Source organism: Nerophis lumbriciformis, linkage group LG11 (genome assembly GCF_033978685.3).
Source record: "Nerophis lumbriciformis linkage group LG11, RoL_Nlum_v2.1, whole genome shotgun sequence".
Classification (NCBI taxonomy): Eukaryota; Metazoa; Chordata; class Actinopteri; order Syngnathiformes; family Syngnathidae; genus Nerophis; species Nerophis lumbriciformis.
In genome coordinates, this window is record NC_084558.2 from 14,348,393 (window position 1) to 14,366,983 (window position 18,591).

The 18,591-nt window shown below is 39.4% G+C and overlaps 1 protein-coding gene across 8 annotated transcripts in view; it reads left to right on the top strand.

The window, feature by feature from the left end:
- Positions 1 to 5,313: 5,313 nt before the first annotated feature.
- LOC133610724 (arf-GAP with dual PH domain-containing protein 1-like) overlaps positions 5,314 to 18,591 on the top strand; it is a 43,089-nt gene continuing 29,811 nt past the window's right edge. For 5 of the 8 annotated variants that reach the window (XM_061967271.1, XM_061967273.1, XM_061967272.1 and 2 more), the window contains exon 1: positions 5,314 to 5,477. In XM_061967271.1, coding sequence (XP_061823255.1) covers positions 5,393 to 5,477 — 85 coding nt within the window. In that variant the 5' untranslated portion in view covers positions 5,314 to 5,392. The remainder of the gene's footprint in view (positions 5,478 to 18,591) is intronic. The other 3 variants (XM_061967278.1, XM_061967277.1, XM_061967276.1) reach the window with 3 other exon arrangements.

Consider the following 18,591-nt stretch of genomic DNA (forward strand, 5'->3'; position numbering starts at 1 on the left):
ACTCTTATCTTACTGACAGGATGCAATGCGTCTCCCATAATAATGTGACCTCGGACTATGTTAAGGTAACGTGCGGAGTTCCTCAGGGTTCGGTTCTTGGCCCTGCACTCTTTAGTATTTACATGCTGCCGCTAGGCGACATCATACGCAAATACGGTGTTAGCTTTCATTGTTATGCTGATGACACCCAACTCTACATGCCCCTAAAGCTGACCAACACGCCGGATTGTAGTCAGCTGGAGGCGTGTCTTAATGAAATTAAACAATGGATGTCCGCTAACTTCTTGCAACTCAACGCCAAGAAAACGGAAATGCTGATTATCGGTCCTGCTAAACACCGACATTTATTTAATAATACCACCTTAACATTTGACAACCAAACAATTACACAAGGCGAATCAGTAAAGAATCTGGGTATTATCTTCGACCCAACTCTCTCGTTTGAGTCACACATTAAGAGTGTTACTAAAACGGCCTTCTTTCATCTCCGTAATATCGCTAAAATTCGTTCTATTTTATCCACTAGCGACGCTGAGATCATTATTCATGCGTTCGTTACGTCTCGTCTCGATTACTGTAACGTATTATTTTCGGGGCTCCCTATGTCTAGCATTAAAAAATTACAGTTGGTACAAAATGCGGCTGCTAGACTTTTGACAAGAACAAGAAAGTTTGATCATATTACGCCTATACTGGCTCACCTGCACTGGCTTCCTGTGCACTTAAGATGTGACTTTAAGGTTTTACTACTTACGTATAAAATACTACACGGTCTAGCTCCGTCCTATCTTGTCGATTGCATTGTACCATATGTCCCGGCAAGAAATCTGCGTTCAAAGAACTCCGGCTTATTAGTGATTCCCAGAGCCCAAAAAAAGTCTGCGGGCTATAGAGCGTTTTCTATTCGGGCTCCAGTACTATGGAATGCCCTCCCGGTAACAGTTAGAGATGCTACCTCAGTAGAAGCATTTAAGTCCCATCTTAAAACTCATTTGTATACTCTAGCCTTTAAATAGCCCCCCTGTTAGACCAGTTGATCTGCCGTTTCTTTTCTTTTCTCCTCTGCTCCCCTTTTCCTTGAGGGGTGGGGGGGCACAGGTCCGGTGGCCATGGATGAAGTGCTGGCTGTCCAGAGTCGGGACCCGGGGTGGACCGCTCGCCTGTGCATCGGCAGGGAACATCTCTGCGCTGCTGACCCGTCTCCGCTCGGGATGGTGTCCTGCTGGCCCCACTATGGACTGGACTCTTACTATTATGTTGGATCCACTATGGACTGGACTCTCACAATATTATGTCAGACCCACTCGACATCCATTGCTTTCGGTCTCCCCTAGAGGGGGGGGGTTACCCACATATGCGGTCCTCTCCAAGGTTTCTCATAGTCATTCACATCGACGTCCCACTGGGGTAAGTTTTTCCTTGCCCGTATGTGGGCTTTGTACCGAGGATGTCGTTGTGGCTTGTGCAGCCCTTTGAGACACTTGTGATTTAGGGCTATATGAATAAAGATTGATTGATTGATTGATTGATACCCGACCTGTTTTTTGTGCCTTTAAAAAAAAAGAATTAGAACTCTACTTTAAAACATTCTCTACCTCTAACAACCAAAAAGCTGTGAAAACTATGATTCTGTGTGGCAAATTTGGATTATATACGGAACCTGTGTGAGCCTATGGCTTTACATTTTGTTACATCTCTCTCTCTCTCTCTCTCTCTCTCCCTCTCTCTCTCTCTCTCTCTCTCTCTCTCTCTCTCTCTCTCTCTCTCTCTCTCTCTATATATATCAGTGACGTGCGGTGAGGTTCATGGCCGGTGAAGCACTGACGTCATCACAGTCAGATTTACAAACATATGAACCCTAAAGAGTATCTTTTTCACCATTTTTGGCAGCAGTTAACGGGTTATGTCCAAAAGCTCATACCAGCATTCTTCCCTGCTTGGCACTCAGCATCAAGGGTTGGAATTGGGGGTTAAATCACCAAAAATTATTCCCGGGCGCGGCGCCGCTGCTGCCCACTGCTCCCCTCACCTCCCAGGGGGTGAACAAGGGGATGGGTCAAATGCAGAGGACAAAATTCACCACACCTAGTGTGTGTGACAATCATTGGTACTTTAACTTAAGTTTAACTTTACACATACAAACTGTAGCACACAAAAAAGCACATTTAATTAAAAAAAACGTTATTATGGTCTTACCTTTACTTATAAATGAAGTCCATGCGCCACTCCTTCTGAACAAAAGCATCAATAACTTGTTTATAGAAGTCTTCCTTATCTTTCTTCAGTTTTAAAAGTCTCGATGGAGATATTCCTTTAATTATTATCTCCTGCTTCGATTGAAAGTCCAGTTTAGAAAACTGTTTTATTTTAGATATGTAATCCATGAATGATCTCTGGGATCACTAGCGCCCTTTACCACCAGGAGGCGGGATTACTGCGAGCCTCAGCCAGTGCGTCTTCGCAGTCGTTTTATGATTGCTCAGCACAAGAAATACGTTACACACATACAGTTGTTGACAAAATACACTGTACATTATATACCTCAGCTAACTAAACTATGGAAATGTATAATATAATTCATATAGCAATACGGTCTCACTGCACAGCAGGCCAGCAGTTAGCCGAGTCATTGCGCAATCCATGGCGAGGCTCAACTGGCTGGTCTCTTCTCAGTATATGAACGGCAATTGTGAAAATTCAGCGATTTTGAATAAAAATAATCTAAAACTGGTGAAGTTAAATGGAAAATAACGTTATAATATAATCACTGGATACATATAACAATTTAAAAATTTTTTTTTCTTTTTACATTTTTTTTCTTTCCATGATGGCACGTGAGGCCCCGCCTCACCTGCCTCCCCTGACTGCACGTCACTGATATATATATATATATATATATATATATATATATATATATATATATACACATATATTGTATTCTATTTTAGTTACTTTATTGAGTTTACAACCCCCTGGCGCTGTTTTGTACTGTTTTTGTACTTTTTCTGTACTTGTTTTGATTATTATTATTTCTTGATTGTATGTAAATGTTGCATATTATAAATAAAGTTTGGCTTAATTTGAGTTGAGTTGAGTTGGGTTTGAGAGACAATCAACAATACGTTTTTATATGGAAGTAGAATTGTCTCACGTCAACTTATATATATCAATATGATGTATCAGCTTTTACAGGTGTTGATGTGACGACGACGTCTGGCAACATCCAAAATATCTAAGGAAGTAAAAGCGGAAGGAGGAGGAACAAAAGATCCTTCAGTAATGTACATTTCAGTACTACTACTACTAGCAAAGTAGGCCTTAATAGCCTTGGCTTTAGCTCTACTTCGTTAGCTGCTCGCTGGCTAACGTTGCCAGACGTCGTCGTCAGATCAACACCTGTAAAAGCTGAGTGACTGACTAAACTATCTAGTAGATACAATCATGGCACTACTACAACACACCTGAAACAGTTATCAATACTGGTTATTACTTACCCACCCATTTAATCCACTATATGACCCTCCCTAGTGTGCCTCTGATTGGCTCGCCATTGTCTGACCATGTCTGTGACCCAGACCGCTCTGGCTGCAGTGCACTCTGCTGGTTGTTCAGGGGAGTGTGTAGGTCACATTTATTTGTGCATCTGGTTTGTGGTAGGAATGTCTCATCGACACAAAAGCAAAAAAAAACGATCCACATGTGCAAATTCAATACAAATCATACTTGCCAACCCTCCCGGATTTTCCGGGAGACTCCCGAAATTCAGCGCCTCTCCCGAAAACCTCCCGGGACAAATTTTCTCCCGAAAATCTCCCGAAATTCAGGCGGACTCAGGTCCATGAGGACCTGAGTCCGCTAACCCACAATATAAACAGCATACCTGCCCAATCACGTTATAACTGTAGAATGATGGAGGGCGAGTTCTTGGTTTCTTATGTGGGTTTATTGTTAGGCAGTTTCATTAACGTCCTCCCAGCGCGGCAACAACACACAACAACAGCAGTCACGTTTTTGTATACCGTAAAGCAGTTTGTCTGCCGTAAACAGCAATGTTGTGACACTCTTAAACAGGACAATACTGCCATCTAGTGCATTTGATGAAAGCACTTTTGTGCGTGCCACACATCAATGCATCATCAGAGAGAGTGTTCAGCATGGTTCGAAAAATAGTGACAGAGAATAGAACAAGGATGGACAATTCAACCCTTAACTCAACAATGAGTAGATGAGTGTTATGTGTGTGTGTATATGTGTAAATAAATGAACACTGTATTTATGAACAAATAAATTTATCATTTATCAAGTATTTATTTTATATATATATATATACGTATATGAGTGTATAAATATGTATATATATATATACGTATATATATATATACACGTGTATATATATATATATATATATATATATATATATATATATATATATATATATATATATATATATGTATATATATATATATATATATATATATATATATATATATATATATATATATATATATATATATATATAGCTAGAATTCACTGAACGTCAAGTATTTCTTATATATATATATATATATATGAAATACTTGACTTGGTGAATTCTAGCTGTAAATATACTCCTCCCCTTTTGGCCACGCCCCCAACTACGCCCCCGTCCCACCCCGACCACGCCCACCCCCACCCCCCTCCCCCCACCTCCCGAAATCGGAGGTCTGAAATTGGAGGGAATGAGGTAGAGTTGCCATTCATTCATTCATTCATTCATTCATGTATTTATTTGACAGGGACAGTACAATTAAACATTGCTACCCATAGGTAACCGATGTTAAAGTATATATATATATATATATATATATATATATATATATATATATATATATATATATATATATATATATATATATATATATATATATATATACATATATTATATATATATGTACATATATATATATATATATATATATATATATATATATATTTATGTACATAAATATATATATATATATATATATATATATATATATATATATATATATAAATTATATATATATATATAAATTATGTATATATATATACAGTATAAGTTGATGTGAGACAATTCTACTTCCATATTTTTAAAGGTAAATCAAATGTAAAATCAATGTACGATTGTACGAGGAACATAATATACACGATATCGATCTATTCACACAACCGATACGGACACTACTCATGGTGATGAAACTACCGACATTTGTATCGATCCACACTTCACTTATAACGAGAGAGAGCGAGAGAGAGAGAGAGAGAGAGAGAGAGAGAGAGAGAGAGAGAGAGAGAGAGAGCATATCCGGTTGACAGGTGATGCTCTGTTTTTCAGACAGCGGATGTGCTCTTGCGAGCCTCGTATAAACTCGCCATGGAACCGGAGGGAGACAACCGGCTCCTTCAAGACGTGCTGACAAGAGCGGACAACGAGACGTGCGCGGACTGCGGTAACCCAGGTAAGCAATAAGCCGGACATGCTTCTCCTCTTTGACAAGACGTGTGTGTGTGTGTGTGTGAGTGTGTGTGTGTGTGTTGTCAGGGCTGGTCAGTGTGTGTGTAGACCAGACACAAGCTGTCCCTTTCACAGATGCTTTGTTCCTGTCTGTGTCTATTGGGCATCATGTTGTACAGCAAATATATGTCTGCTAATAGGTGGTTCATATGGTAGCCACTACAGTTAATAATGCCATATTTCATATTCCACATTCTTGTTTAAACCTCTACCACTGATTTCCCTGACATGGTATTAAGCCAAAGTGCCAACTAAGGATGGGCTGAATGTCCAGTGCTTGTGTTGTTCCTCTGAGTACTGGCTTCAGTAAAGCATCTCTAGAGCCAGCATTGCTCCTGCAGATCTGTATATAAAACTTTAGAAAAGCTGAGTTCTGTATACTGCGATGAGGTGGCGACTTGTCCAGGGTGTACCCCGCCTTCCGCCCGATTGTAGCTGAGATAGGCTCCAGCGCCCCCCGCGACCCCATAGGGAATAAGCGGTAGAAAATGGATGGATGGAGTTCTGTATAATAAAATGTGTAGTAAGTAGTTGAGGAAGACACACTTGCCAAAAACATGAAATATTTTAGAACACTTTGATAGGACTAAACATGCAGTGTCAAAAATTCCTATATGTGTTGAACAATATTTAGAGTGTATTAGTTGAGGACATGTTAACCCTTGTATGGTGTTCGGGTCTGTGGGACACGTTTTTATTTTGTATTAAAAGAAAAATGATACAATTAATTAATTTTTCAAACTAAGACTCACTGACTTTGGCTCATTTTCTGTGAAGAACATATATCAGAATACATATTTAATGACCACACCCCCCTACACATTTCTATTACATATAAGATGTCCAGGTCCACTGGACCCGGGGCTAATAGAAGTGTGGCAATTGATGTTCTGTGTACCACACACACACACACACACACACACACACACACGCACACACACACACACACACACACACACACACACACACACACACACACACACACACACACACACACACACACACACACACACACACACACAGCAGGCCTAGACAGGAGGAGGACAGAGTGTAGGTACACAGACCATCAGAGGGTCAAATGTGCGAGAAAATGAGAGCAGACAGTGTTGACAAACAATGTTGCATCCTTGTGTGGGAACCGCAGGTGCAGAAACACAAAAGAAGAATCCCTGTGGGATGCAGAAACTGGCAGAGAAATTTTCCGTGCAACGTTCATATTGTTGTTACTCAGCCAGCGTTTGTGGGTCTGATGGACCCGTTGCATTTTGTGGCTTTTAATGCCTCACAATCAAACACTTTTATGTTAAAATACTGAACAGATGTTTATTGGGATAAGGTAAACATCTGTTCAGTATTTTATCATAAAAGTGTTTTTTATTGTGAGGCATTAAAAGCCACAAAATTCAACGGGTCCATCAGACCCACAAACGCTGGCTGAGTAACAACAATATGAACATTACACAAGGGTTATGCATGATTACAGTTGCAGCACGGTGACACAGGGGTTAGTGCATATGCCTCACAATACGAAGGTCCTGAGTTCAATCCCGGGCTCGGGATCTTTCTGTGTGGTGTTTCTGGTGCATGTTCTCCCCGTGACTGCATGGGTTCCCTCCGGGTACTCCGGCTTCCTCCCACCTCCAAAGACATGCACTTGGGGATAGGTTGATTGGCAACACTAAATTGGCCCCAGTGTGTGAATGTGAGTGTGAATGTTGTCTGTCTATCTGTGTTGGCCCTGCAATGAGGTGGCGACCTGTCCAGAGTGTACACCGCCTTCCGCCCGAATGCAGCTGAGATAGGCTCCAGCACCCCCCGCGACCCCGAAAGGGACAAGCGGTAGAAAATGGATGGACAGATGCACCATTCATATTATCCATAAAAGAGTCGGACAATGACGAGTAGGGATCCTTCTTTTATTGGCAATTCATTATTTCCATGTTGATATTTGAAAATAGTGATATGTATAATAATTCTGTGTTTACATTTTGTCAATAATAATGTGTCCACTTTGAGTGTTGAGGTTTCCATGTTGTTACCAATTTTGTAATGTCAAGTGTAGTGAAGATTATTTTTTATCCACACATGTTCGTAAATTTACATGCAGCCAAGACATACTCACAAGCTATATGGTTCTGTGACGTAGCTCTTTACTCAAAACACTTGTATTTAAAGGGGAACATTATCACAATTTCAGAAGGGTTAAAACCATTAAAAATCAGTTCCCAGTGGCTTATTTTATTTTTGAAGTTTTTTTCAAAATTTTACCCATCACGCAATATCCCTAAAAAAAGCTTCAAAGTGCCTGATTTTAACCATCGTTATATACACCCGTCCATTTTCCTGTGACGTCACATAGTGAAGCCAACACAAACAAACATGGCGCATAGAACAGCAAGATATAGCGACATTAGCTCGGATTCAGACTCAGATTTCAGCGGCTTAAGCGATTCAACAGATTACGCATGTATTGAAACGGATGGTTGTAGTGTGGAGGCAGGTAGCGAAAATGAAATTGAAGAAGAAACTGAAGCTATTGAGCCATATCGGTTTGAACCGTATGCAAGCGAAACCGACGAAAACAACACGACAGCCAGCGACACGGGAGAAAGCGAGGACGAATTCGGCGATCGCCTTCTAACCAACGATTGGTATGTGTTTGTTTGGCATTAAAGGAAACTAACAACTATGAACTAGGTTTACAGCATATGAAATACATTTGGCAACAACATGCACTTTGAGAGTGCAGACAGCCCAATTTTCATCAATTAATATATTCTGTTGACATACCCTCATCCGCGCTCTTTTCCTGAAAGCTGATCTGTCCAGTTTTGGAGTTGATGTCAGCAGGCCAGGGAAGCTAGGGTCGATATTCTTCTCTTGATCATCTTCGGTGGCATAAGGGACGGTGTGAGCCAAGACATCCAGGGGATTTAGCTCGCTCGTCTGCGGGAACAAACTGCCGCCATTGCTTGCCGTGCTACCGAGGTCCTTTGTCCCTGAATTGCTCACACACTCCGGCAGATTCAATGAGGGTCTGGCGGCAGATTTCTTTGACTTTATTGTTGGAAATACATCTGCTTTGAGTGTCGCAGGATATCCACACATTCTTGCCATCTCTGTCGTAGCATAGCTTTCGTCGGTAAAGTGTGCGGAACAAACGTCCAATTTCTTGCCACTTTCGCATCTTTGGGCCACTGGTGCAACTTGAATCCGTCCCTGTTCGCGTTGTTACACCCTCTGTCAACACACCGACGAGGCATGATGTCTCCAAGGTACGGAAAACAGTCGAAAAAACGGAAAATAACAGAGCTGATTTGACTCGGTGTTTGAGAAAATGGCAGATTGCTTCCCGTTGTGACGTCATTGCTCCGAGAGTGAATAATAGAAAGGCGTTTAAATTGCCAAAATTCACCCATTTAGAGTTCGGAAATCGGTTAAAAAAATATATGGTCTTTTTTCTGCAACATCAAGGTATATATTGACGCTTACATAGGTCTGGTGATAATGTTCCCCTTTAAAAATCAAGTTCTCCAGTAAAATTAATTAAATGGTAAATGGGTTATACTTGTATAGCGCTTTTCTACCTTCAAGGTACTCAAAGCGCTTTGACACTATTTCCACATTCACCCATTCACACACTGATGGTGGGAGCTGCCATGCAAGGCACTAACCACGACCCATCAGGAGCAAGGGTGAAGTGTCTTGCTCAAGGACCCAAAAGACGTGACTTGGTTGGTAGAAGCTGAGGATCATACCAGGAACCCTCAGGTTGCTGGCACGGCTACTCTCCCAATCGGTGCTTGCCCTCAAAAAAACAGCAACATTTTAACATGTAACATCATTTTTTTTTAAAGAAAAACTAACTTTTAGATAAGAAATATTGTGTAAAACAGTATAATAGAGTGTAAAACTAACACATCGACTAGTTTTATGAAGTAATGCAACAATAATATAACATTTACCTTGGAGAGTGCACGTCTACGGTATCTCTTTCCAGCTGCTTCTCTGTCAAACACACCATCAGAAGCTTTTTCATATTTTCATCGGTAAATGTCTGCCTTTTTGATACTATCTTAATATTTTGGGCTGGCGTTAGACTCATTCTGGTTCACTATGGTGCAGACTAGCAGTGCTACGCTCAAATTGTTTTACCAGGTTAACAACACGCTCGGTCATGTTTTTGATGATTTCTTTGTTTCAGTTCAATGATTATCATCCACTTCCTCTTTTTAGCACTGTCCTGTGCACTCACTTTCTTTTTTCCCATGGTGGGAAAACAAAGATATATCGATCTCTAGCTATAGACTAGTGCGAGTGAGTAAGACAAGATGTTTTGGGCAAATCACTGTGACAGTTAGTACACCAAATTATGGCAGGGATGTTTTTAACTCAAATTGTTGCTTGCAACTTAAAGCATACCAATTAGCTGAGATACGGCTCTTATCTCTAAACACTCTTACGTTGGGGTACTTTTAAATTGACGTAACACTTGGCAAAGTATGCCATCAACATGAACGTAGCTGTCACCATAATCAAAATGTGTTTAAAAAATTGAATCGAGGATTAATGTACAATATACACAACATCAGCAGATCATAGCACTCCCCAGAGATCATGCAGATATGCTCCAGAAGGCCGAATAACAGTATTCTGCTGTCGTTCTTCACCTGGCCTAGTATGATGATGCTGCATTTCATTAAAATTAACATTATCTACCCTACTTCACCGCAATATCATCTGTTAACCAGCCCATACACACACACACACATTTTTTTATGCTTAATATTTCTTACTCATTGCCTCTGCCTTTGTTTTCTATGGCCACTTAGAGCTGAGAGGTTGATATGAGTCTTTATAGTACAGTAGTGCAGCTTATAGCATTTGCAGCTCAGCAATGTGCCTCTGCCCTTGGCCAAGTACACACAAATGACTTGTATCCTACGTATAGAAACCTCAGCAGTCTTCTGAGGCGAGAGTCAGGTGCATCTTGGAAAGCATAAATGGCAGAAACCCCATAGCAGCATTAGCCGTTCCTTATTGGGAATAGTAAATGTTTTATTTTTTGTTTTTTGTTATAGACAGCAACACCGTTGCTCAGTGACAGATAACGAATGATGTATATCAGTACTGTTAAGCCTAAATTGAGTCACACCAAGGCCAGATTTTAAGTAAGAAGTACATTTAATGTAGTAAATGTTACAGTTGCGCATAGCTGAAGTTGGACTGATCCAAGGATGCAGAGAAGACAGGCAACGTGCAAGTAGAATGTGTTTTAATTAGGGTACCATCATTGAGGAAGCACCAGCGAGGCTGCGGCAATAGAACCCGGGTTAGCACAAATGACACAAAAAACAAGGCATGGCAAGGCAAGGCAAGACAACATAAGAGCCAAGTCAAAAACACAAGAAGGCACAACATGATCATAGGAACAATAAACCAGCATGACAAAGATTAAGGCTAATGTACACTTACATGCATATCTAATACCGCACTTCAATACATCCATATGTGTGTGAGGACACAGGACACATACGTTAGCGACATTAGCATAGCTGTGTGAGCTATAGTGCTAACATTACAGGCACGTTTTAACCATGGTTGGTTAGTCTATTTACTAACGAACAACGGATTGATAGAATGCACTCTAAGGCCTCCACGTTTGTAGCTGTTTTGCAGATTGTTTGCGGAGCTCCACGCTTTTTGTTTTAAGATATGCAGCGAAGCCTTTTTTACCTACAAAGCTGTCCACCAGAAAGTGTTGCCGGGGGCTTATGTAGCGAGGGTTGGGTCTGTGTTTGAAGGAAAAAGTTATAAGGTTAGACACATTCATCCATTTTCTTTATCACTTGTGATCAGTGGGCAGGCCTGGGCGGGCACAAAGTAAGCCTTGCCCGCCCTGGTATGGCAGCTGTTTATTTTATTTAGGATAGTTTTTTTTTTTACCTTGGAGTAGGTAAACATAAGTTGATAAGTCATCAAAACAAAGGGACATTGACAAAGACAATAACACAATTAACTGACATGTTAGTTAAAGTATAAATACGAGACAGTTGACAGTATTGAAATCTAATGATATTTAATTTTGTATTGTCGATGAGTGGGACTAGATTGAAATATAACTAATCACAGCTCTTTAATGGTGTACATTGAAAGAGGGGTGGGGGTTAGTTATGAACGAGAGCCAATCAGATGCTTTCCCTTGTATATTAAGAAAGTCACCACCAAAAACAAAACGTGTGGATACAACATGTTCCACATGGTAATATGTGTACTCCTGGGAGAAAGTGAAGAGGACATATTTCATTTTTACTGCTATGATACCATCAGCAGGCAAGGGATCCATCCTGACATTGACACAACTCTAAGTCAAATATGTTATTTGCTGCTATTGGTGTTGCGACAAAAACTGATTCCATGCCAAAAATTGATTCCTGCCGCCGTGCTGGAAATTGTTTGTCCACAATTAATTACTATATGCAGGACAAACACTTATATTTGTGGTTATTGTAAGGATATGTGTTTGAAATTATTTAAGCCTTTATCGTGTTCGATAAATGACAGAGTTGGGTATTTCTATGGTATTAATGAGAGGGACAAGCGGTAGAAAATAGATGGATGGATTAATGAGATTCTAAAGGACTGTTACTGATCCGATGTTGATGTGCTGTAACCTCTTTCTTGTTTAGAAGCTACATATAATAATAACTGCTCTTTGTTTATGCACATAATATATAGTAGGGCTACAACTAACAACTAATTTGATAATTGATTAATCTGTCGAATATTACTTCCATTAATCGATTAATAATCGGATAAAGGAGACAAACTACATTTCTATCCTTTCCAGTATGTTATTGAAAAATAAAACAGAATACTGGCACCATACTTATTTTGATTGTTTCTCAGCTGTTTGTAAATGTTGCAGTTTATAAATAAATGTCTATAAAAATGTTTTTAAAAAAGTAGCCTCTGCGCATTGCATAGATCCAACGAATCGATGACTAAATTAATCGCCATCTATTTTTATAATCGATTTTAATCGATTTAATCGATTAGTTGTTGCAGCCCTAATATATATTAATAATGTGTTTGGATGTATTCATTCAAGAGAGTTACACATATGATAATAAGTACATACTGTACTGTTTAGGTGTTGAAGTGCCCTTTATTCCCATAAGAGAGTTACATATTTGATAGTAAAGTACATACTGTTGTTTACATGTTGAAGTACCCTTTATACCTATAAAAGTGTTACATATATGATAATAAAGTACACACCGTACTGCATGTATTATGTGCATGAACAAATCACAGCTAATATTGTATGTAGCTTTTAAGAAAGAGGTTTTTCACACAACATTGTATTAAAAACATTCCTTTATAATTGATTTCATAGAAATAGCCAACTCTTTCATTTTTTGCATACGATAAATGAGGAGTTTAGCTATAAAGCACAACATGATAATCTATATAAGTGTGTGTGCGTGTGCGTGTGTGTGTGTGTGTGTGTGTGTGTGTGTGTGTGTGCGTATATATGTATATATATATATATATATATATATATATGTATATATGTATGTATGTATGTATGTATGTATATATATATATATATACTGTATATAGTCTATACTTTGTGTGTATGTGTGCACATATATATATATTTATATATACTGTATGTATGTATATATATATATATATATATATGTAAATATAATATGTAAATATGTAAACACACACATATATAAATGTAAATATAATATGTATATATGTAAACCCACACATAGGCTGTGTATAATTTGTAAATATGTAAACACACACATATATGAATGTAAATATAATATGTATATATGTAAACCCACACATATGCTGTGTATATATATATATGTGTGTATATGTTGTGTATATTAATTGGTACTTTACATGCAGTTGACTTTTGGCCCCTGGCCTAATTTTTTTAGCCTGATGCTGTGGGTCAAAAGTTTGCACGCCACAGTGATACGGGCATTTTGTTCAGTCTTTCAGCCTAACAATTATGGTATCAACAAATTGCTTTGTGTTGATCCAGAAAGGTGCAATCACCTCTCCCTGCACCATGGCTGGCATTATTCCCTTTAGTGCTATCAAAAACCATTGAAGTGCATGTTGGGCACAGTGACCTGCATGTGTATGCTGTGCATGTGGGTAGTCAGACACACACTTATGACTCAGACAGAGATGACCTCACCATGGCTAAGTGTGTGTACTCTGCTCTTTACAGTGGTTTAAATAGTAAATGATGACTTGTTTGATTTTTGAAGTCGGCTACTATTTTCATCAAACGTTATAATTATACTGGATGATTGATTTGGGTTCCAAATGTCGAATGTAGCAAATGTAACTGGTACTGCTTTTTGGCACCCTTCCATTGTAATATCATATGTCATTCGCCGTGCGGTAGCTAGACATTGCAATCTTTTGACTGGTCGACCGAGAATCGTCACCTGAACACAAAAAAGGCAGCTTCGAAAAAGCTTGCCATTTTTTTGTAATAGGCAACTTATTACCGATAACAAAATAACACAAAATTCAGAATTTCCCTTTTACTTTGTTGAATTCACACAATTTACATAGCTGCCATCCCAATTACTCACCCAAATTGCAGCGTGACAAATTTACCTGAAATATTCAAATACTTACTACACTTTTGTATGTATGAAAACATGGGTAAACCTGATAGCACACGCAAAGCTGATCTACTAAGCTCGTGCGCAGAGAGAGAGGATTGTGTCGACATAGAGAGTGCGTGGCCTCACGCCAACGTCATGCTTGATGCACACACATTTCTACAGGCTTTGGATACTTTGGCGACACACAGAGGTGGTCGTTCGGGCTTTGCCAACATTTGATTTCATTAATGTTAAAAGATTGAGGCAAAGACACAAAATTCGCTTGTTCGTCAATGCATGCTTAATATTCATATTAATATTTGTGACAATGGCTATTAATTTATGTAGGAGGTGATCATTTTGACATCTGTTGTCACAATGTGTTCTTGTGACCCCAGCACAGTCGTTTGGGCTGCGACAGCAAGTCCTTTTCTGTGTTGTAATTATACAGTGAGTAATCAAACAAGAGTCAAAGTCTTTCGTATCATTTGATGAGACATGCTGGCACGTGTAAATGTAAAAGATTGCACACCAAATATTACATTATTTTCACATGAAACTCTAATCTGTCTGTGAGCAGACTACTGTATGAACACATTTTGTTGTAAATTACACAAATTATATTTATTTTGGGGGTAATCAGAGGGACCCACCTCTTCTAGAGTTTTACCTATCATTGCAGCGACTGTCTTCCCAAACATTGTGCAGCAGTACTTTCTCTCCAGTCCCATAGCTCGCCTATTTTGGCCATGAACATCCTTTTTCCTCCACACTTTCTTCCTGATGCCCGACCATTTCTTTTTTATTCCTGCCTGTGTGCGATTTTCAATGTACACAGCCTTCTCACAATCTCAACCCTCTTTCAATCACTCGAAAGAAAAAGGCACCTTCTACTCAGTCATACTAAATCCTGATTTGCCAGAGCATGCAGCGCTCAGTCACATGGAAAATTTCAATATGATTTGCGTATTTATGAGGGGGAGCAGTCTGGGTGTGGTCTGGGATTAATTTCAAATGTAAAAAAAAAAAAGTGGTTGGATTATTATGTGCGCACAATGCATCTAATTTTTTTCTTGTGTACGCCGTTTTCTGTATGCCTATTTTTAGTAGAAAATCCACGCAACTCCTAATACATAAGGCCTCAGGCTCTTAATTGCTGTGTGAATTACCAAACAATTTGTAGGTGTTGTCCTTTTTTCACTGTGCTTAAATACTATAAACATCCAACATCGATATATTCACACTGAAATACTGTATGTGCATATTAACAGATTGCTGAGAAATATTGATTGTGTGGAATTGATTGATTATTAATTGTATCCTGAAGAAACAAAAGAAAAAATGTACCACACTACTTAGAAGCAGATGTTCTGTGAGACTTTGGGAATCAAGTTTCTAACCATGGAGACCTCAGTTTTGGCACAATTAGCATCACACTACTCAATACAACAGAGACTCAAACATTACACAAACTGTAGGCACAGGAAATGCATACAAGACTGTGAATACAGCTGTGTCAGTGTTGATGTAAGAGCATATCCAATAGTGGTGCAATGTTTGTCACACAGTGCAGACATGCCATTTCATACAAAGCATGCATAAATACATGCTAACAGCTGTATTACCTTGGCAATGAAAGGCATGAACATCTTTGAGCAATCAGATGTTGGGTGACATGAGTGTGATTTGTGGTTCCCGCGATTCCCATTCAATTTCAGTAGATTGTGGGACAATGTCAGAGCATGTGAACGTGTAGCAGTGAATTTATTGATGAACGTATAAATAATGTTACCTTAGTGATCATATACAGCAGTGTTTTTCAACCACTGTGGCAGCAGGTAGCTAATTGCTTTGTAGATGTCGGGAACATGATTTGTCGTGATCACAATATGCGGGAGGCAGCGTGTAGGTGAAAAGGTATCTAACACTTATACCCAAAATAAATAAAAGGTGAGTGCCGCTAAGAAAATGCATTGAAGCTTAGGGATGGCTATGCAAAGTAAACAAAAACAGAATGCTGGACGACAGCAAAGACTTGCAGGGTTTGGAGAAGACGGCGTCCACAAAGTACATCCGTATATGACATGACAATCAACAATGTCCCCACAAAGAAGGATAGCGTCCTCACAACTTAAATAGTCTTGATTGGGAAAACAAAGCAGGTGCGGGAAATAGCAGTCAAGGAAGACATGAAACTGCTACAGGAAAACACCAAAAAAAGAGGAAAAACCACCAAAATAGGAGCGCAAGACAAGAACTAAAACACTACACACAGGAAAACAGCAAAAAAAAACTCAAAATAAGTCACGGTGTGATGTGACAGGTCATGACAGTACACCTACTTTGAGACAAGAGCTATAGTGATGTCTGGTTGGTTATGGATTGAATTCAGAGACACAAACTGTAGGCACAGGAAATGCATGCAAGACTGTGAATACAGCTGTGTCAGTGTTGATGTAAGAGCATACACAGTAGTGGTGCAATGTTGGTCACAGTGCAGACATGTCATTTCATACAAAGCATGCATAAATACATGCTAACAGCTGTATTACCTTGGCAATGAAATGCATGAACATCTTTGAGCAATCAGATGTTGGGTGACATGAGTGTGATTTGTGGTTCCCGCGATTCCCATTCAATTTCAGTAGATTGTGGGACAATGTCAGAGCATGTGAAAGTGTAGCATTGAATTTATTGATGGAAGTATAAATAATGTTACTTTAGTGATCATATACAGCAGTGATTTTCAACCACTGTGGCAGCAGGTAGCTAATTGCTTTGTAGATGTCGGGAACATGGTTTGTCGTGCTCACAATATGCGGGAGGCAGCGTGTATCTAACACTTATACCCAAAATAAATAAAAGGTGAGTGCCGCTAAGAAAAGGCATTGAAGCTTAGGGATGGCTATGCAAAGTAAACAAAAACAGAATGCTGATCGACAGCAAAGACTTACAGGGTTTGGAGCAGACGGCGTCCACAAAGTACATCCGTATATGACATGACAATCAACAATGTCCCCACAAAGAAGGATAGCGTCCGCACAACTTAAATAGTCTTGATTGGGAAAACAAAGCAGGTGCGGGAAATAGCAGTCAAGGAAGACATGAAACTGCTACAGGAAAACACCAAAAAAAGAGGAAAAACCACCAAAATAAGAGCGCAAGACAAGAACTAAAACACTACACACAGGAAAACAGCAAAAAAAACTCAAAATAAGTCACGGTGTGATGTGACATGTCATGACAGTACACCTACTTTGAGACAAGAGCTACAGTGATGTCTGGTTGGTTATGGATGGAATTCAGAGACACAAAGTGTAGGCACAGGAAATGCATGCAAGACTGTGAATACAGCTGTGTCAGTGTTGATGTAAGAGCATACACAGTAGTGGTGCAATGTTGGTCACACAGTGCAGACATGTCATTTCATACAAAGCATGCATAAATACATGCTAACAGCTGTATTACCTTGGCAATGAAAGGCATGAACATCTTTGAGCAATCAGATGTTGGGTGACATGAGTGTGATTTGTGGTTCCCGCGATTCCCATTCAATTTCAGTAGATTGTGGGACAATGTCAGAGCATGTGAACGTGTAGCAGTGAATTTATTGATGAATGTATAAATAATGTTACCTTAGTGATCATATACAGCAGTGTTTTTCAACCACTGTGGCAGCAGGTAGCTAATTGCTTTGTAGATGTCGGGAACATGGTTTGTCGTGATCACAATATGCGGGAGGCAGCGTGTAGGTAAAAAGGTATCTAACACTTATACCCAAAATAAATAAAAGGTGAGTGCCGCTAAGAAAAGGCATTGAAGCTTAGAGATGGCTATGCAAAGTAAACAAAAACAGAATGCTGGACGACAGCAAAGACTTACAGGGTTTGGAGCAGACGGCGTCCACAAAGTACATCCGTACATGACATGACAATCAACAATGTCCCCACAAAGAAGGATAGCGTCCGCACAACTTAAATAGTCTTGATTGGGAAAACAAAGCAGGTGCGGGAAATAGCAGTCAAGGAAGACATGAAACTGCTACAGGAAAACACCAAAAAAAGAGGAAAAGCCACCAAAATAGGAGCGCAAGACAAGAACTAAAACACTACACACAGGAAAACAGCAAAAAAAACCTCAAAATAAGTCACGGTGTGATGTGACAGGTCATGGCAGTACACCTACTTTGAGACAAGAGCTATAGTGCTGTCTGGTTGGTTATGGATTGAATTCATATCCAACAATTGCGAGAACAACTTTTTGTCGTTAATATCGACTACTGAGTTTAATGTTTTTATGTTTTCTGCTGGTGGTGTGCCTCGGGTTTTCTTCAATGAAAAAAATGTGCCTTGGCTCAGAAAAGGTTGATAAACACTGATATACAGTACTATTGTCTTCACAATACACCTG